This window comes from Delphinus delphis, chromosome 21 (assembly GCF_949987515.2).
Source record: "Delphinus delphis chromosome 21, mDelDel1.2, whole genome shotgun sequence".
In the NCBI taxonomy this organism is placed as follows: domain Eukaryota; kingdom Metazoa; phylum Chordata; class Mammalia; order Artiodactyla; family Delphinidae; genus Delphinus; species Delphinus delphis.
The window spans coordinates 12,625,158-12,646,302 of NC_082703.1; the positions used below are offsets into that span (position 1 = coordinate 12,625,158).

Here is a 21,145-nt window from a genome sequence, read left to right on the forward strand (position 1 = left end):
CTTCTTTTTGATAGCATAACTACCAAGTTTACCTTGGCTTTGAAATTCAGACTTGTATATCCAAGTGTCTATTTGACATGTCTACCTGGATTCCTAAAAGTCACCTCAAACCTAACATGTGGAGACCAGAATTCTCTATTATCTTTATTCCAGTCCCACTTGGTCCCACTCCAAGCCACCACTGTTATGCCTCCTCTTGTTCCACTCTTCCCCAAACTTACTTTGCTTCAGTTGCCCTGGCTTTGTTTGCCTCTCCCAACCCCTAAGTTTTGTTTTATTCATTGCTGTATCCCCAGTGCCTAGAACAGTGCCTGGCAGGTACCGTTAGGTGCTAAATAGATAAAGGTGTTAATCAAATTAGTGAATGATGTTCCTCAAAACAGAAACTTAGGGCTTTTGCATCTACTGTTCCCCAGGCAGTGAAGGCTCTCCCCCGATCTTTGTATTTTCTCATCATTCAGGTCTCAAAGCTTCAAAATCACTTCCTCAGCAAGGCCTTCCCTGAAGTTGGCTCCTAGTCTCTACTGTATCACCCTGTTTTATTTTCATCAATGCACTTATCACTATTATCTTTGTTTATTAATTTATTATTTAATTTTGTTTATCTTAGTTCTCATCAGTGTAAGCTCCATGAGTACAGGGACCTTGTCTGCATACTCCAAGCTGAAAACAGCGCCAGACACATACTAGGCGTTCAACCTATATTTGTTGAATGAATGAATGAAGGAGAGAAATCCAGGACTGTCAGACCTCAAAGATAATGCCTATGCACTCTTAACTGTTTTCCCTGGCTTGTTCTTTATTTAGGTGGTAGTTTCTCCTCCAGATATCTTGTAAATTCCCACGGTCTCCACGTGGAAGGAAATATGTGAATGTTCTGAGCTTCTGAAACCAGACAATATATTTCCGTGCTGCCTCTCTCAAATCCACTCTGTATTTAGCAAACTAATGGAACATAAATCATGCGCCAGACACTATGCTAGTTGCTGAAGACGTGAAGTTGAGTAAGGCACAGTAGCGTCCCTCGGGAAGGTTATTAAGGTTTTGTAAATAACGTGACTACACTTAGATTTTGCGTTGTGATGGTTTCAGTCTTCGCGCTGAATCTTTAGGAGGGTGGCCCTAGGCCCCGCCCACAGCCTCTGCGTCCCGCCCTTGGCTCCGCCCTCAATGGCGGCACCCCGCCCTCGACTCCGCCCGCAGCCGCGCTGGGCTCCGGAGGCGGGGACAGCAGCGACCGCTCCATTCCCCCACGCGCCGCCGCTGTAGTGACGTCAGACTGGCGCACGGACCTTCCCTGCAGCAGGGGTCCTGCGGTAGACCTTTCTTTTTCCGCGGCGGAAGCTGCCGGCGTCGGTGGTTAACGGTGCGCGGCCTTCCGCAGCCAGGGTTCCGACCTGCGAGCTCCCGGCAGCCGCGCGCCATCTTCACCGAGCGCCATGGTTTCGGCCGGCGGGCCGGAAGCGGCTGGACGCTGCGCTCTGTTCAGCCTCCTTTTGCTTCTGTTGATCGCGGGCTCTGCCCGGGGCTGGAACGACCCTGGTGAGTGCTGCCTTCACTCCCCCCTTCCTGCTGCCTTCAAGCAGCGCTAAGAGGCTCCACCATTTCTGTTCGCCGCCCCTTGAGCCCTTCTACCCTAATTCCTCATTTCCATCCTCCTCGCTGTTCATCTGTGCCCTGCCTGGCCTCTTTGCTCTTCCCAGACGTCCTCCTGGACGAGTGTGGACTGTTGGGGAGTGGGCGGGGCGGGACTACTCTAGTGTTGTTAATGTTCCCTTCTCCCTTGCTTGGACTCCCAGAATTTGCCCACCTTCTTCTTTCTCGGGCTACAGCCCTCATCCCCTGGGTCTGGCTGGAAAGCTCGACCCTCACCTGCGCATTTTGCTTTGTTGTCAAGACTGTCTGATGTCATCGTCGCTGACTCTTGTCATGGCTGCCTGTTGCTGTACCTGGCAGTTGCCATGGCACCGGCAGTCCTTGAGTCATACTTCGTGGACAGGGCTGCAAACCTTGGAGGTAGGTTAGCAGAATCGTGGACTGTACTATTTATGTGATCACAACTCACGCTGCTTATTCTGACCATTACAGTGACGTTCATTGCGTTACACCAGCTTTTCCTGTTGAATTAAAAACAATTTTTTTTTGTGATGGTACACGATAAGTGATTTCTAGGAAAAATAGTTCTTTCATATCACTATGTTATTAGAATTGTCTAACGAATTTTTATGGGATCGAGAATATTCCATGTAATTAATACATATGTGTGTGTATATATATGTATACATGCATACATACAGTTTTCCATTTAATAAATGATGCATGCTGTTAAGTTGGAGTGATGTAAAAAATGACTTTCAAACAATGAAAACATCATTTTTGTTTTGGGGAGTAAAGATGTTAAAAGCATGGAAAGTGTACCCATATTGCAGTCGTGATTTGGTGATAGGAAATGCCTGTGTTTTTGAACTTAAGAAACAGATTTATTTCTGAAGCTTCTTATTTTTTATTCTTAAATGCTAAAATGAGAGAGAAGGTGCTATTTGTAAGTACTTGATTTTGAGTACTCCTTTGTTGTGGATGTTTTATTACTAATTAATAAAAAGCCAAGTTGGATTTAAATGTCTGTACATTTTCCTTATGTATTTCTAGAAAGTTTTATATAGATAGAAGACTTTGATCAGAATTACAATTTAAAAACTGGATTAAAACATTAGTTGAACCCTCAATCAATTCTTGAATAAAAAGAGGAGGTTTTAAAAAAAAATGGTTTACAGATGAAGAGTCAGGGGAATAAAAAAACGGAGCCAAATTTAAACTAATGATGAACCTTTTCCTGGTAGCTCTTTGTCTACCTACTCTATAAAACTATTGTTCTGGAACAAAAGGCACAAAAATATTTTGCAGAGTAAACACAATCAAACTACTTGGACTTAAATTTCTTTTGAGGAACTATTTTATGAAGCCATTTTATTGAGTTAGTTTTTTCAAGTAGTTTTATCAAGCAGTAGTCAGTCCCTCGTTTGTCTTTTGTTTGACTTTGGTTGTACTCACTTTGTCTTTAGCTAACATAAAGCAAAAATTTGTCCAGAAAAAAAAAATTGTACCAGTTCTAAAGAAATTACCTAAAAATTTTCACAATTCTTTATTGAGCTACTTTGTATTTGTCACTCTTCTGGGTGTTGGGAATATTGCAGTGAACAAAACAGCGTTTTGCCCTGGAGTTTACACCTATTGAGGAGAAATAGAAAATGAACAAATCAGGTAAATAGCGTGTCATATTGTGAATAGTGGTTTGGACATTGATAAAAACAGGGTAAGGAGGACGGGGTGTGCAGGCAGAAGCAGGGATTTTCAAAATATACGTTAGTCAGGGAAGAAGTCACTGTTAAGGTGACATTTGATGAGAACCCTGAAGGGATGGGTCTGCTATGACCTGTATTCTATCCCATTCTATTCTGTTCTATATTTTTTTAATATGATCTGTTTTTTTTTTTTCTTTTTCTTTTTTTTTGCGGTACATGGGCTCCTCACTGTTGTGGCCTCTCCGGTGGCGGAGCACAGGCTCCGGACGCGCAGGCTAAGCGGCCATGGCTCACGGGCTTAGCTGCTCCGCATCATGTGGGATCTTCCCGGACTGGGGCACGAACCCGTGTCCCCTGCATCGGCAGGCGGACTCTCAACCACTGCGCCACCAGGGAAGCCCTAATATGATCTGTATTTTAAAGGCACATTCTGTCTGCTCTGTGGAAAACAGACTGTGGGAGCGAGAGTGGGTGGGGGGAAGCTGGGAGGCCGGTGAAGGGACTGCTTGTACAGTAAGTCCCGAGAGTGGTGATGGTTGGCGGTGGGGGGGGGGGAAGCAGTGCAGTTGGTGAGAGTGGTGGGCTTCTCAGCTGTTCTGAAGGTGGAGATGACATGATACTCTGAGGGATTAGATATAGGGGTTAGAGGAGGAGAGAAGACAAAGATAACTCCAAGGTTTTGGATCTTGAGTGACTAGAAGGATGGAATTACCCTTTTCTGAGATGTGGGATTGTGGGAGAATCAGGCTTGGGGGAGTTTGGTTTTGTTCATCTTAAGTTTGAGACCTGCAAGTGGATTTTGATTTGTGAGTCTGGACTTCAGGGAACTGTGTGTCACCCTTGACTGATGTACTAGTGGAGTAAGGTTGTGAGCATTTTGTTCTTAGACCTTGTCTTAGTTTGAGCTGCTATCACAAAATACCACAGACTGGGTGGTAAGCAGCATTTATTCCTTGCATTCTGAGGCTGGGAAGTCTGAGATCAAGGTGCGAGCATGTTTGGTGTCTGGAGAGGGCCCTCTTCCTGCTCTGCAGATGACTGTCTTCTTGTTATGTTCTCACATAACAAGAGTTGGGGTGGGGCGGGGTGGGGGTAGGTGGGAGTGAGTGGGTGGATGGGGGCCCTGGTCTCTTCCTCTTCCTACACGGGCACTAATCCCATCACTGGCGCTCCATCCTCATGAGCTCATCTAAAACTAATCACTTCCTGAAGGCCCTGCCTCCAAATGCCACCACATTGGGGATTAAGGCTTCAACATATGTATTCTGGTTACAAAACATAGTAACCTTTAGGATCTCTAGGGAGGAAAGATGCTGTAGAGTCATGGTAATGATAACACATAGGTATATGGCTCCTTAAACATTATCAATAATATTTATCATACTTGATCACCTATTATGTGTCGAGTACTCTGCCAGATAATTTTAGTAAATCATATCTAAACTTCACAATTTTAAGGTTGATATCGTTTTAACTTTACAGGTCATTTCTATACAGATAAATTGACTTGGCCAAAGTCATATAGCAAGTTGGTGGTGGGGATTTAGTTCAGTGTTCTTTGCATTATCTCAGCCCTGCTACAACAAATTCAAGTTGTTATTATTCCCATTATTTAGTTTAATAATATTCTGATTTTTTAAACCATTGAACATTTTCATTGTTATAATTTTTTATTTATTAGGAGGTAGTTTGAGTTTAATATAGCATATTTTATTTTAGTATAGTTCTTGGAAATTTAGATATTTGGATCATGTGGAATTAAATTTTTATATAGCTTTAGGTGGATTTTATTCTAGCTGTGTAGTCAGTTATGACAAAACCATTTATTAAAGAAGACATCCTTTTTCCACTAAATTGAAAAGCCTGCTTTTGCTGGTTGGAGAAGAGTTTCCTTTCATTTAAGGAGTAGTCTCAGAATCACTATTCTGTACAGTATTACCGAGATCCCACTTGAGGCTACTGCAACTCATTGTAATTCAGACCCAATTTACTCTACTTCTTAAATTACTTGTGGGTTTGAGATGCATCATTTGTCTTTCTTCACACAGGCTAAGCAGGGCAGAAAGAGTTGTGCAGAATATTGAGTTTTGTCAACGGTAAAGGATGCCATTGTGCTTTGTTTTATAAATAAAATATGGTGATGCTTGATAAAAAAATACACCTAGAACACAAAATACCCACTTTATCTTGTATTGAATTTCCACATATATCTGGATTTATTTCTAGACTTTCTTTTGTTTCACAGTTCACTTGTCTGTTTCTGTTACTATCCCATACTATTTTGATTATTTTAATTTTATAGTAAGCTTTATTATTTGGTAAAACAATGCTTTTTTTTTTTTTTTTTTTTTGCGTTACATGGGCCTCTCACTGCCGCGGCCTCTCCCGTTGCGGAGCACAGGCCCCGGACGCGCAGGCCCAGTGGCCATGGCCCACGGGCCCAGCTGCTCCGTGGCATGCAGGATCCTCCCAGACCGAGGCACAAACCCGCGCCCCCGGCATCGGCAGGCGGACTCCCAACCACCGCGCCACCAGGGAAGCCCCATTTTTTTAAAATTGACATATTATTGACTTATAATATTAGTGTCATGTTTACAACATATTAGTTTAATATTTTTATAGATTATACTCCATTTAAAGTTATTACAAAACAATGGCTCTATTTCCTTGTGCTGTACAATATATCCTTTTTGCTTATTTAAGCAATGTATTCTTTTTTTTTTTTTCGGTATGCGGGGCTCTCACTGTTGTGGCCTCTCCCGTTGTGGAGCACAGGCTCCGGACGCGCAGGCTCAGTGGCCATGGCTCATGGGCTCAGCCGCTCCGCGGCATGTGGGATCCTCCCGGACCGGGGCACGAACCCGTGTCCCCTGCATTGGCAGGCGGACTCTCAACCACTGCGCCCCCAGGGAAGCCCTTAAATGTTGATATATTTTAATGTAAGTTACAGACATCATGATAGGCCATAACTAAATCCTTCAGTATAAGCCTTTTTTTAATGAACTTTTCCCCACCTAGTAAAAATAACATTACATCTAACAAAATTGACCCTAATTTCTTAATATCAACTAATTACTCATTCCATAGCCAGATATCACAGTTGTCCCTAAAATGTCTAAACTAGTTTGTTCAAACCAGGGCCCAGTCCGGGACCAGTCATTGCATCTGACTGAATTATCCCTTAAGTCTTTTGAAAATGTAGAATGGTCTCTTTTTTCATGCTCCTGCTTTGCTGAAGGGATTGGGCCAGTTATCCTTTAGAATATCCTACGTTCTGGATTCTGTTTTCTCATGACATTGTTTTAGCATTTTTTTTTCTTCCTTGTATTTCTAGTAAGCTGAATGCTAGGTCCAAAGGATTGATTAGATTCATATTAAATACTTCTGAGGATTACATCATAGGAGATGGTGTAATATCGATCTTTATACCGTTAGCAGTGCTAAATTTGACTAGTGGATTACAGTGGCTTATTTCTCCCCCGTGAAGTTACATTTTTCCCCTTTTGTGACTAGAGAGCACTCCGTGTAATGTTACTTGGCAGCATACCAATATCCATTCACTTAATGATTTTAAAACTAATTAATCCTTTTCTGAATCTGTTTATTTAGGGGTTGTAAGATGGTGATTTTTCTAATTCTATCACTTCTTCTGCATTTATTGATTGATATTCTTTAGTAAAGTTGAGATTTTCCTTATCAACTGAGGCTATTTCAGATTATGGTTCTGGCTGGAAAGTCAGGATAAACATTTAATTTAAAATCTTTAATTGCTAGTTTTCAAAGTGAGGTAATTGGTAGCCACTTTAAGTATAGACAAGTGAGTTTTTGGTTTTCCCTTTAAGTATTATTATGGATTCTTGGGTTTTCATAGATTGAACATGATTTGCCAAGTATAGTCACTATCTTGCTGGTCAGTCTTGCTTTTGGTGTCTTAAGATCTTTCCCATCCCAGGATCATAAACATATTCTTTCTTTTTGTGTTTTCTTCTAGTACTTTTAATTTGTTGTTCATTTTGTGGTAAGTGTTTAACCATCAGGGATTAAGTTTTATACATTGTGCACATGATCAGTTTTCCTAATCCTGTGTTACTGTTTACATTATTATAGATTTAATTACAGATATGTTTTGATTGCTGTAACCCAATTTTCCTTTCTTTGTTGTTACTGGTTTTCAGCTGTCTTTTTACCATTTTATATGTTAGTATATTACTTTATATTATTATATTTCTAGTTTTATTGTATTTTGGTGAGAGAAGGGTGACCAATAAGTCTCAGCTTAGTCAAATTTATTAAACTCTTTTTTTGGTAAATAAATATAAATAAGATCTGTATTTGCTGACGTGAGGGAATATCCTTGATGTCTGATTAAGTGCAAAAGCATGTGAAGAGTAATGTGTACTGTATGATTCAATTTTATAAAAATAAACTAACAAAAATCAAAACAACCCCTGTATATATATCTGTTTGTGTGAGCAAGAAGAAGGTGCTGACCAGGCTGCTAGTTTTGGTTATCACAGAAATGTGAAATTGGAGGAGGAATGGATTTCTCTTTTTAAAAGGAAAAAGTGTTACTTTTAGATTTAAAAAAATTGTGAAATATGTATATGTATGTATGTGTGTATGTATATATGTGTGTGTATGTATGTGTGTATATATATGTATATGAATGAAAAGAGCTTGGGAGACCATCTAGGGATGTAGCTTCTTCTCAAGCAGCTTTCACCTTGTAGTGCTTACTTTAGTCAGCTCCAATTCAAGAGCTGCCGTTTCCTGTTGCTTTTAGGGATTCTATTATGTGTGTCAGGTTGGTTCTCAGTTTTCCCACTTGCTGGTCTGGCACTTCACTTATATTTAGGACTCTAGTCACCTAACTATTGGTCCATCTGCTTTCACCTTCCAAAATTCTGTTACCATCTCCTTTTCTGTTTTGCCTGACCTTGTTGGTTCACATCGGCAAAACAATTCATTTATTGTACTTTCAGTGGAATTTGAGAGGCAGCAAATTTTGCTAATTTAATAGGGAATTGGGTGCTAACAAAATGGTGGAAAGTGATGTCTGCTACATCTGCAGCAGTGAACACTGGATGGCTCACATTAAGCCTTTTTGCATCCACGACGCTAATTACGGAGCACTGGACAGTGTCAGGAAAACCCTGAGCCCCCATGACTGCCTGCTAGCCTGGGCACAGTCTGAGTTTAAGCTCTGATCTCCGGATCTCGCTTAAGTCCCTCCGGTTGACAGAACCGAAATCACTTTTGGGATTTGTAGCTGCAAGAGGTTTTAGGAGTCTTTTAGCTTTGCAAGAAGTCATACCAGTTTGAGGGCAAAATGTGTGTTGAGTGAACCAATCCGCAGTATCTTCCATCATAATCTGAGGATGATAAGTAGGAAGACTATTCATTTTCCAATAACACTTCAAAATTCACTTATGTATTGATACATCAGTGCCAACCATAATTTCCTTGTTTTGACTTCTTCTTTTTAAACTGCTTTGTCAATATGATTTTTAATTTGTGAAATAGTTTAACTTTTTAATTTTTAAAATTGTGAAATATTTAAAATATTTAAACCCACAGAAGTACACAATGAAAACCCACGTACTCACCACCCAGTTTTATTGAATCTTTACATTGTACTATATTTGCAAGCAAACCTCCCCCCTGCAAAGTAATAAAACATTAGGGATAGAGAGCGAAAGTCTCTGCTCTCCCTCTGTCCTCAGTGGTGCTCTGAATTTGATGCTTAGTTATTCCTATGCATGTTTTCATACTACTGGTATATACACGTATAGACCTTAACAATATGTAGTACTGTTTTGCCAGTTTTCGCGGTTTATGTAAAGCCATCCTACTAAACATTCTACAACTTGCATTTTGCTTAAAATGTTTTTACTATTTCTATTCTGATACATGAATTCTAGTTCACTCATTTTAACTGCTGTAGAATATTCCACTTTGTGAATAGGCCAAAATTTTATTAAACCGTTCATCTGTTGACAGACGTTTAAGTCATTAAGTGTGCTTCAGGAACATTCATGTATATGTTTTGCTATTTTAATTAACCATTGATATTATTGTCAATTGTCATACAGTAGTACAACGTTTCAGGTTAATGAACTTTTGGTTCTGATTTTGCAAAAATTATGTGGAACTCACGATATAGAAGCAGTTTAGGGGACATCAATCCTGAAATGAAGGGAGACCTTAAAGGAGTGACTTTCTGACTTTTGTGCAAAAGGCGTGAAGCTTGTTGCGATGGCTTTGGGATTTGGGAAACTGTTCCATCTTCTCTTCCTTAGTCATCCTCAAAAGGCAAGAAAGAGCCTTACTTTTGAAAGTATTTTCGATGACAAGAGTTTTACTAGAATGAATCTTTCTATATGACAAGATATTTACCATCTGTTTATCTGTGTTCTTACTGTTTCAGACAGAGTATTGTTGCGGGATATAAAAGCTCTTACCCTCCACTATGACCGCTATACTACTTCCCGTAGGTTGGATCCGATCCCACAGTTGAAATGTGTTGGAGGCACAGCTGGATGTGATTCTTATACCCCCAAAGTCATACAGTGTCAGAACAAAGGCTGGGATGGTTATGATGTACAGGTAATACTCTTTATGTTGATGGAAGTCTAAATGGAATCCTTTTCAGTGAGGTGTTTATTAAGACATTATTCAGTATTTTGGGGAAGTACATATAGAAAATCTCCGGTTACCTAAAATATATAAATATAAATCAGTCATTCGGTCTCTGAAAGGAACATCCTCTGAAAGAAATGAACTGATTTTAAAGCCTGGAAATATTCATTGTAATCTTTATACCAAAACTTTCTCATAAAACATTAGTAAATTTTCAAAACTTTTCATATACTTGGGGGTGGGGGGTAGAGGATTTCTTTTGATTGTCATTTCTCTGTCATTCCTCAAAGAATACCAACCTATCCTTAAAAAATAAAGTTAAGATGATAAGGAATTGTAGATTGTAAGTGGGGGTGGGGTTCCTGTGTCCCTATTGTGCTTCAAATGCTTGATTTTAAAAAGTTGTTTTAGAGCTGAGGGTGGTTACTTACGAGTGAAAGCATTTCAGTGGACTTTATTGTCTTCAGGTCTTTGGCATTTTGTACTTAGGATAGACCACCTCCTTGAAGTTCCAAAATTTGTTATCCTTTAGAAATGGAGCAGATTTTAAGTGAATTCAGTTTAAATCAATACGAATAGATTTCGACTTCGTATTCTGCGTGCTTTCAGAAAGGATTTAAGATGGTTGGTCATTCGGCCAGAAACTTGCTTTGACAGTTTTCCCTTCCATCAGAGTGATATTCTTGTTTGATACAACCTTTGTGCCTAGTGTATGCAGTTCAGGGAGAGAGTTCATATTTGCTTGGTGATATGTATTTCACAACATTTTTTCCAAGTCTTGCTAACCAAATCACAGAATCTTCAGGTTAAAGCTGAAATTACTTTTACTTTTATATTACTTTTTAGTCTTGATGGAAAAAAGTCATTCATTAAACATACATTAAACAGTATTATACAAAAATGAATGATGGAGTCACAACCCTCAAGAAACTCTCTTCCTAGGAGAATAGATAAGACAAGCACTCACATTACATCTAGGTGCCAACAAAGTATTGTAAAGTCACGTCCAGCTTGGGGGATTGGGAAAGACTTGAAGAAGAAAGCATTATATGTACTGTGTTAGTAAGGAAGGATAACATTTTTAGAGCTGAAGAGACAGAGAAGGGAGTGAATGGCATGAGCAAAGAAGTATAGAGGATGTCATACATTGACTTATGTTTAGTAGCAGGAGAGAGCCTCTTCTAATTCCAAGAGTATAAATATAATAATTAGAAGCCACTTTTAGTATATGCTATTAAGGAAATGACAATTAACATGAAATACCGATAGACATTGAGTTTATTTACCTAAATCAACAAGCTTATAAATCTTCCTCCAAATAAAATTATTTAAAAAATGGAATAGTGTAGAACAACAACAACAAAATAGAAAAATTGTATATTATCCAAATTAAAAACTTTTAGGCTTCAACAGACACCATCAAGAAAGCGAAAAGGACACACACAATAGGAGAAAGCTTTTGCAGTCATATATCTGATTGGGGACTTGTGTCCAGAGTATATGAAGAACTATTACAACTCAGTAAGAAGACATATAACCAAATTTAACAGTGGGTAAGGCATCTGACTAGACATTTCTCCAAAGAAGATATGCAGATGGCCAATAAACATGTGAAAAAATGTTCAGCATCATTAGCTGAAAAAGTGTGCAGCATCAGGGAAATACAAATCAAAACCACAGTAAGACACCAGTTCCTACAACAGGATGCCTGTGATCAGAAAGGCTAGTAGCAGGTGTTGGTGTGGATGTGGAGAGACCCTCATACACTGCCATTAGGGATGTGAAACGGCGCAGCCACCTTGGAAAACGCGCAGTTTCTCAAAGGTTTAAACATAGAGTGACTGAATGCCTAGTCATTCGACTCCTAGGTGTGTACCCAAGAGACTTGAAAATGTGTGTCCACACAGAAACATACTAAACGTTGTGGCAGCGTTATTCATAAAAGGCAAAAAGTAGAAACAACCCAAGCGCCCATCGTCGATGAATGAAGAAACAAAATGTGGTATAGCCATACGATGGAATGTTACTTAGCCATAAAAAGGAATGCAGTGCTGATTTATGCTACAACACGTGTGAACCCTGAAAACATTCTGCCAGGTGAAAGAAGCCAGTCACGTAGGACCACGTATTGTATGATTCCGTTTACATGAAATGTCCAGAATAGGGGAATCCTTGTAGATAGATTGGTGGTTGCTTAGAGCTAAGAGACCTGGGGGGAAACAGGAAGTGACTGCTAAAGGAGATGAGATTTCTTTTGGGGGCGATGAAAATATTCTAAAATTGATTGTGATGATGGTTGCACAGCTCTGTGAATACACTAAAAACCATTGAAATGGGTGAGTGTCTAGTATGTGAATTATATCTGAATAAAGCTGATATAGTGTACCTGAAGTTTGAAAGAGGAAGATAATTTGTCCAAAAAAGAGAAAAGCAATAGAACCAATCAGATCTCTTTGGCTTATATCTTTTTTAATGTTGATAGAGAAGCATATTACCTACTCAGCTCAAAATAGTTATAGAATTCAAACTAGACCTGGGCTTTTTTTTTTATGCTGGAAAATTTTGAGGCTAGCATAGATTCTTTTTGCAGTTTTTCTTAATGTCTTTTTAAAAAAACTTAAGAAAATTACTTAATGGATTGGACCTTGGGGAAGGTAGACCATGGTTTTTATAGAATTTGTGTAGGAAGTTTTTCTCAAAAGGTTGTATCAACAGCTACCAGATATTCATATATGATGCTGATATTTGAGCCTTAATGTTGAAAATTTTTAAAGAAAGCATTTTTAAAGAAAGCATCTTCAACAGTGGTTAAAAAGTTGACATTTAAAAAATTTGCTTAAAATTAATAAATCAGGGAATGCTTAATATGTACAAAAGAATTCTTTACATCTATATGTAAGGAATAAGGAATAGTAATAAAATGAGCACTCATGTACCCACCACCTAGCTTAAGTAGAATGTTAATATCACCAGTATCTTGGAAGCCCCTGGTTTGCCCTCCCCCAGCACAGAAATACTCGTCCTGAATTATCATTCCCTCGCTTCATTTTGCTGTTTTATGACAGCTATTTAGCCCAAATAATATATATTAAATGAAAAAAAAATCTTTTGCTTCTAATAACCTGTTTCTACTTTTCTTCACAGTGGGAATGTAAGACCGATTTAGATATCGCGTACAAATTTGGAAAAACTGTGGTGAGCTGTGAAGGCTATGAATCCTCTGAAGACCAGTATGTACTGAGAGGTTCCTGTGGCTTGGAGTATCACTTAGATTACACGGAACTTGGCCTGAAGAAATCGAGAGAGTCTGGAAAAAACCATGGCTTTAACTCTTTCTCTGATTATTATAATAAGTTGTACTCCCGAGAATCTTGTAGCATCAGTGGAGTGCTTACCATCGTGGTGCTACTTGCTATTGCCTTTGGAGTTTATAAATTCTTCCTTAGTAATGGTCATGATTCTCCTCCACCATATTCTGAGTATCCTCCATATTCCCATCGTTATCAGAGATTCACCAATTCTGAAGGACCCTCTCCTGCAGGCTTTAAGTCTGAGTTCACAGGTATGTTTTCCTAGGCAATGGCAGTAAGTAGGATAGAAGTCAGGTAGTGAATCCTGTGCTGGTTTCTGATATAGAAAATGGTTGCATTGGGAAACCAAAGCAGATTTGTCTTATTTTTTTACTTTCAACTTCTTTTACCTCTTCTGTTCTGTTTCTCTATAAGGTTAATTGTGATTACTATTTTAAGGATGCATGATTAAACTGCAAATCATCTCAATCAAACTTGATCAGATTTGGTAATAAGCATTTACCTTGAACTCTGTCTCGCAACACACATAAAATTTTATTCACTGAGTATTACAGAGGTCAACATAAAAGTAAAACAATTAAATTTCCAGAAGAAAACATAGGAAAATATTTGTCAGGGTAGGCAAAACTTTCTTAGAATGCAAAAAATACCAGCCAAAAAGAAAAGAGGGATAAATTAGACTTTATTTAAATTAAGAATGTCTAGTCATCAAAGACAACATTAAGAGGGTGAATAGGCGAGCCACAGACTGGGAGAAGGTATTTGTAAAACATATTTTCAACAAAGCACGTGTATTTACAGTACATAAAGAACTCCCACAAATCCGAGAAAAGACAGACAACCTAATTAAAAAAATGGACAGAGGATTTGAACAGCCATTTTATAGTAAAAGAAGATATCCAGATGTCCAATAAAAGTTTGAAAAGGTGTTCAGCATCATTAGTCTTCAGGAAAATGCAGATTAAAATCTGAGTTCTTAATTAACCACCATTTAATCATCTTAATGGCTAACATTAAAAAGACAGAGTACCAAGTAATGGCAAGGATGTAGTTAACTGGAACTTGCTGGAAGGAGTTAAAAGGATAAAACACTTTGGAAAACTGTCAGTATCTACTGAAACTAGACATACGCCATCCAATGACCCAGCAATTTCATTCCTAGATGCATACCTAAGAGAAATGCATGCATGTGTGTGCAAAAAGATCTGCACAAGAATGTTCACAGCAGCTGTATTCACAGCAGCCAGAAACTGGATATAGAATGTCTGTAAACATTAGAATGAGACAAAGTGTTTTTTTTCACACATTGGACTACTTACTATACATAAATTTAGAAAAAAACAAAAACAAAACTGATATATGCAGTGGTGGAGGTCGACTCTCATGGACATAATGATACACCAGAAGAGTACCTCCGTATGATTCTATTTATAAAAAGTTCAAGAATGGGTAAAACCAAAGTGTGGTGAGAAAAGTCAGAGTCGGCTTCTCTCTGACATGGGTGGGTATCTATTGGGAGTTGTCGTGAGGGAGTCTCTGCATGCTAGAAAGGTTTTACTGATGTGGGTAGTGATTACATGCATGGGTACATACATACAGATTTATTATGCTGTACATGTGGGATTAGCACAGTTCCCTTTATGTATATGATACAGCAATTTAAGAAAAACTTTCTCTGAGCAGAAGATATTTTTTTTTTTTGGTCCCTTGTAAGACCCGACTTCCCAACCAACAAATATCCTCCACTTGGATTCCTCCATTAGACACTCAGGTACAGCTCTCAACCTGGAGCTTCTAGACGTGTCCACACAGTAGAAAGGAAGTAGCTCTGACACGTGGGGTCGTCTTCTAGTAGCTGATCTGGAGCAGGGCAGATGTGACCTTACGGGAAGAAACCACCCTCCCCTGCCTTAAAAACATATCCCTCCTTTTCCTTGTGTTTGGGAAAGGCAGGTGCTCCTTAGTTACAAACCAGTATTTTATTTTATTTTATTTATTTATTTATTTATTTATTTTTTGTGGTACGCGGACCTCTCACCGTTGTGGCCTCTCCTGTTGCGGAGCACAGGCTCCGGTCGCGCAGGCTCAGCGGCCATGGCTCACGGGCCTAGCCGCTCTGTGGTATTTGGGATCTTCCCGGACCGGGGCACGAACCCGTGTCCCCTGCATCGGCAGGCGGACTCTCAACCACTGCGCCACCAGGGAAGCCCTAAACCAGTATTTTATAAATACACTTTTTGAATACACTTGTTTATAAGTTGAAGTATTATTATTTTTTATTTTTATTCTTTTTAAAAATTTATTTTTTTATTTTTGGCTGCGTTGGGTCTTCGTTGCAGTGCACAGGCTTCCTCTAGTTGCAGGCAGCGGGGGCTACTCTTCGTTGCAGTGCGCAGGCTTCTCATTGTGGTGGCTTCTCTTGTTGTGGAGCACAGGCTCTAGACACGTGGGCTTCAGTAGTTGCAGCATGCAGGCTCAGTAGCTGTGGCTCGCGGGCTCAGTAGTTGTGGCTCATGGGCTCAGTAGTTGTGGCTTGCGGGCTCTAGAGCATAGGCTCAGCAGTTGTGGTGCACAGGCTTAGTTGCTCCTTGGCACGTGGGATCTTCCTGGACCAGGGCTCGAACCCTGGTCCCCTGCAGTGGCAGGCGGATTCTTAACCACTGTGCCACCAGGAAAGTCCCCTGAGTATTATTATTAAAGCATACAGATGAAACAATTGAAATGTCATATTATCTTTAGTTCTGTAGACTATGGTTTAAGAGAGAATACATAATCATTTTTATTTTTAGGACCGCATGGTGCAACTTCTGGTTTTGGCAGTGCTTTCACTGGACAACAAGGACATGAAAATTCAGGACCAGGGTTCTGGACTGGCTTGGGAACTGGAGGAATATTAGGATATTTGTTTGGCAGCAATAGGTAAGCTTTGCATTTATCTCACCTGCTCTTTAATTCAGCCTTTCTTTAGAGGCTTCTTTGTTTTAATTACAATTTGACTGGATTTGTTTTGTTAAGGAAAATAAATTATGGTGACATTACCCTATTAAATCAGATTCTCTGGGGATGGGAAAGAATGCCATCTGTGCTTTGATCAATATCATATGTGTTGTTTCTTTCACATGTCATGCTTATAGATCTGAGTTAGAAGCAAGACTGTTGACTCGACATCTGAGAAGGCAGGAAAGAACACAACATTTGGGGCACAGTTGGCATTCTGGTTTGGTTGGAGAATGATAGAAGCAAGGGTGGAAAGAGCTTGTGACCAGATTTTGGAATGTCTTCAGTTTAAATAGTAGTTTAAGTTTAGATTGTATTTGAATGCGAATTCAGAAAGAAAGAACCTTTATTCCCTGTCATTTTCTTTCCTCATAGCAATGACCATAAGAATGGCAGAAATATAAAACAGTGTTTATTTTATGTTAATCCTAATATACCAGAACACTGAGGAAAAAACACTTGATAAAAATTGTTTTCTGATGGTTTAGGAATAGGAGGGTATTTAAAAATCATAGTCACAAGAAAAATGCCTGACACACTTTTGTCTTTATAGAGCAGCAACACCCTTTTCTGACTCGTGGTACTACCCATCCTCATACTCCAGCTCGTGGAATAGGCGTGCTTATTCACCACTTCGTGGAGACCCAGGAAGCTATTCAGCGTGTTCAAGCTCAGAGCCAAAAACCAGAACAGCGTCAGGTGAGAGCAAAAAATCAAGAAGTTCCTATTCAGTAAAGTACAGAAACAATTTGGAACTTAGATGATTAACTATACATTTAGCAGTCATGGTTTTATGTGGTATACTCACCAGAAATATTAGTTGCACAATTAACTGAGATTAAAATATAATTCAGATCTATTCTTTCCTCCCACTTCTGTTCTTTAAAACTCAAACAGAAATTTGGTTTAGATTCATGTCTGTCACTAACCAAGGTTTTAACTTAAACCTTCCTGGACGTTGGTTTCCATGTATGTTTAATTCTGGTTAATCTCTAGGGGTCCTTTAAGCTCTAAAATGGGAATTTTCTAGGTAGAAGGTTGAACTTTTCAGTTTGGTAGAACTCAATAAAAATGTATTGAGCCATTATTTAAATCATTGTCAAAAATATGTTTATTGCAAGTGACTAAGAGGAAATTTTGTAAAGAAGCAGAGATAAAATTGAGTTAATATTCATACAGTGGAATACTGTGCAGCAGTAAGAATAAGTAAATAGTTGTATGCGATAATGTGGATAAATTTATCAGATGTAAAGAAAGAAGCCAGACACACAAGAATATGTACAATATGATTGCAACATTCATGTTTTATAAATATACATGTTTAAAAACAAGCAAAACTAATCTGTGGTGTTACATGTTAAGATAGTGGTTGCTTTGGGGGAGAAAAAGAGGTGGTAATAATTGAGAAGATATATAAAGATATAACTACGTAGGACATAATGTGACAAAAGGAACCACATTCTCAGTGGAAACAAGAATTGTAAGAAACTGTATATATCAACTAGAAATGTATGGGACTTAGGTGAAGAAAATCATAAGACATTACCAAATAACCTACAGGAAGATCTGAGAAAAATTGAGTTTCCAGATGGGAACACTGTGGTCTTGTAACCTGTCTGTTAGCATGTTTGCATCTTGGGGGAGCTGGGGGTGCCTAGGTAACCTTTACCATCAAAAGTCCGTGACCCTCCCCCATGTTACTTCTATTTACCGCTGGAGTCGTGAGAGGTAGCAGGGCCTAGCTTAGGCTCCACTGGCCTCTCTGCTGTTTGGCTCAGACTTCGGGTCTTGCCTGTACCACGCTGGCCCCAGCACAGAACACATCTTTGGTTTCCTGACTAAAAGTTATTGCCAGCAAGCGTGTGTGTGTTTAGCAGACTTGATGCTGATTGGATGGCTGGAAGGGCTCTTGTGGGGAGTTGATGCACTGAGTCCTGCAGCCCTGGTCCACAAGCTCATTCTCTCCTTCTTCCCTCGTGTCTCGTATCATTTGCTAACAATAAACGTGTATTACTGTTGTAATTTTATAAGCAATTCTAATGCATTTTAAAAAACTAATATAAAATTTACTCTTCTCATTCTAGGATATGGTGGTACCAGAAGACGATAAGAAAGTAAAAAGTTGGGATCAAACACTGGATGCAAAACTTCTGATTTTTCATCACTTTCTCTTATAAAACGTGCCCCTTGCTAACAGCTGGGGAAAGGGAATATGCAAAAGTTCTGTGGTGTTTTGTCCTGTATAGCTTTTTGTGTTCTGTTATTTGAGGCTAGGGGTTGACATGACAAAATGCTTATCTAGAGAATCATGTTTGTGTAACATGCAGATGTATATTATAGTTTTTGAAAGTGATGACTACTGTAGAATGCCGAGAATGTATTGTGTGATTTCTGACACCTGTGATGCCATAAGAAGCATTAAGAATGAAGGCTTTATACCAATAGACACTGAGTACAGAAATTTTCAGTCTTAGGTGGTTTTAGTTGTTGATTCATTACATCATAGAAGCGATAATAATCTATTTGGTATGTGTTATTGGGTGTTTGCTGTTCTTCAAACATTTAAACCAAACTTTGGACTACTAATTATACTTCCTTGTGTGTTTTGATCACTTCTGAGCTCAGGAGCTTTGAACCTGTCAGTGGTGTGTGGGGTTCTGGTAAGTGAGAACTACCTTTTTAGGAAAAGGTAGAAAATAAGTATCTAGAAGGTTATTGTGAATGGCAGTGTGCTGACAAAAATGCTTGAAGCCTCCGTATTCATTTTTTTAAGAAGTAAAGTTCAAGTGCTTCAGCAAAGGTTTTCTAATAACAGAAGCATGTAGTTCTCTGTGGAATCTCAGATGTTGTAGCAGTCTGTGTCAGTCTTACATTAAAATGACAGAAAAAATAAAAACAAACAAAGGGTTTTATTCTTTCTTTCTACCAGCCTTGACACAAATTGGTGTTACTTTTTTACCTTTTTTTTTCCCAAAGGAAAGGGGGTTCATGCAGAAGTTCTCTCTCCCTAAACAGTAATTTCCTGTGGTAGTCTTGCCTTAGCTCCTGGTCACACAAAAAACCTAAATTCAGGAATTCCCAGTTATACTCATTAAACTTCATTATTCTGCTAGGAAAGACAAGAACAGATTTGTGTTGTTATTATCACTACATATACTACTAATTCTTTTTATTTATTTATTTATTTTCTTTTACTGAAGTATAGTTGCTGTAAAATATATGTTACAGATGTACAATATAGTGATTCACAATTTTTTTTTTTTTTTTTTTTTGTGGTGCGCGGGCCTCTCACTGTTGTGGCCTCTCCCATCGCAGAGCACAGGCTCCGGACGCACAGGCTCAGCGGCCATGGCTCACGGGCCCAGCCGCTCCACGGCCTGTGGGATCCTCTCGGACCGGGGCACGAACCTGCATCCCCTGCATCGGCAGGCGGACTCTCAACCACTGTGCCACCAGGGAAGCCCAATGATTCACAATTTTTAAAGGTTATAGTCCACTTATAGGTATTATAAAATATTGGTTTTATTCCCTGTGTTGTACAGTATATCCTTGTAGCTTATTTTGTACCTAATAGTTTGTACCTCTTAATTCCTTACCCCTATATTACCCCTCTATCTCCCCTCTCTCCACTAGTAACCACTATTTTGTTTTCTATATCTGTGTAGATACTAATTCTTATACCTACAGTAGTCATTGTACCTTAACCAATGGGTTTCAGGATTCTTGCTTGCTTTTCTTTTTGTTTTGGCTGCACTGCCCACTGGACTGCCAGGGAATTCCCCCAGGATTCTTGCTTTCTTGAAAATTAAGGGTAATTTTGGAGAGCAATGCCAGCTTGTATTTTCCCTGACATAGAATTGCTCATGGTGGCATGCACAGGTATCTGGCTTGGTGACCTTTTGACATCAGAGGGCTGAAAACTCCACCTTCAGATCCTGTTAAGTGCCTGCATTTTTGAAACTAGAGGCCTGTAGCTTAGTTACACCTATGCAGAATGGGATAAATTGCCCAGCAAAGAAAAATCCAAGATACCAGTCAGATTTTTACCACAGTTATCTATGCTGTGTGGCTGACAGGGTCTTGGTGCTCTGGCCGGGTGTCAGGCCTGAGCCTCTGAGGTGTGAGAGCCGGGTTCAGGATATTGGACCACCAGAGACCTCCTGGCCCCATGTAATATTGGTGAGAGCTCTCCCAGAGATCTCTGTCTCAATGATAAGACCCAGCTCCACTCAATGACCAGCAAGCTCCAGTGCTGGACACCCCATGCCAAACAACTGGCAAGACAGGAACACAACCCCACCCATTAGCAGAGAGGCTGCCTAAAATGATAATGAGTTCACAGACACCCCAGAACACACCACCGGACACGGTCCTGCCCACCAGAAAGACAAGATCCAGCCTTACCCACCAGAACACAGGCACCAGTCCCATCCACCAGGAAGCCTACACAACCCACTGAACCAACCTTACCCACTGGGGGCAGACACCAAAAACGATGGGAACTACAAACCTGCAGCCAGAGAAAAGGAGACCCCAAACACAGTAAGTGAAGCAAAATGGGAAGACAGAAATACGCAGCAGATGAAGGAACAAGGTAAAAACCCACCAGACCAAACAAATGAAGAGGAAATAGGCAGTCTACCTGAAAAAAAATTCAGAGTAATGATAATAAAGATGATCCAAAGTCTTGGAAACAGAATGGAGAAAATACAAGAGAATGGAGAAAATACAAGAAATGTTTAACAAAGACCTAGAAGAACTAAAGGGCAAACAAATGATGAACAACACAATAAATGAAATTAAAAATTCTCTAGAAGGAATCAATAGCAGAATAACAGGCAGAAAGACAGATAAGTGACCTGGAAGATAAAACAGTGGAAATAACTACTGCAGAGC

General features: G+C 39.5%; 1 protein-coding gene across 1 annotated transcript; it reads left to right on the top strand.

The window, feature by feature from the left end:
* The first annotated feature begins 1,226 nt into the window (after positions 1–1,226).
* SARAF (store-operated calcium entry associated regulatory factor) lies at positions 1,227–19,168 on the top strand. The gene is made up of 6 exons (XM_060001124.1): positions 1,227–1,542; positions 9,730–9,908; positions 13,086–13,503; positions 16,042–16,171; positions 16,803–16,948; positions 18,334–19,168. The coding sequence occupies exons 1-6, from the start codon at positions 1,440–1,442 to the stop codon at positions 18,357–18,359; spliced, it is 1,002 nt and encodes a 333-aa protein (XP_059857107.1). The 5' UTR covers positions 1,227–1,439; the 3' UTR covers positions 18,360–19,168.
* The last annotated feature ends 1,977 nt before the right edge of the window (positions 19,169–21,145 follow it).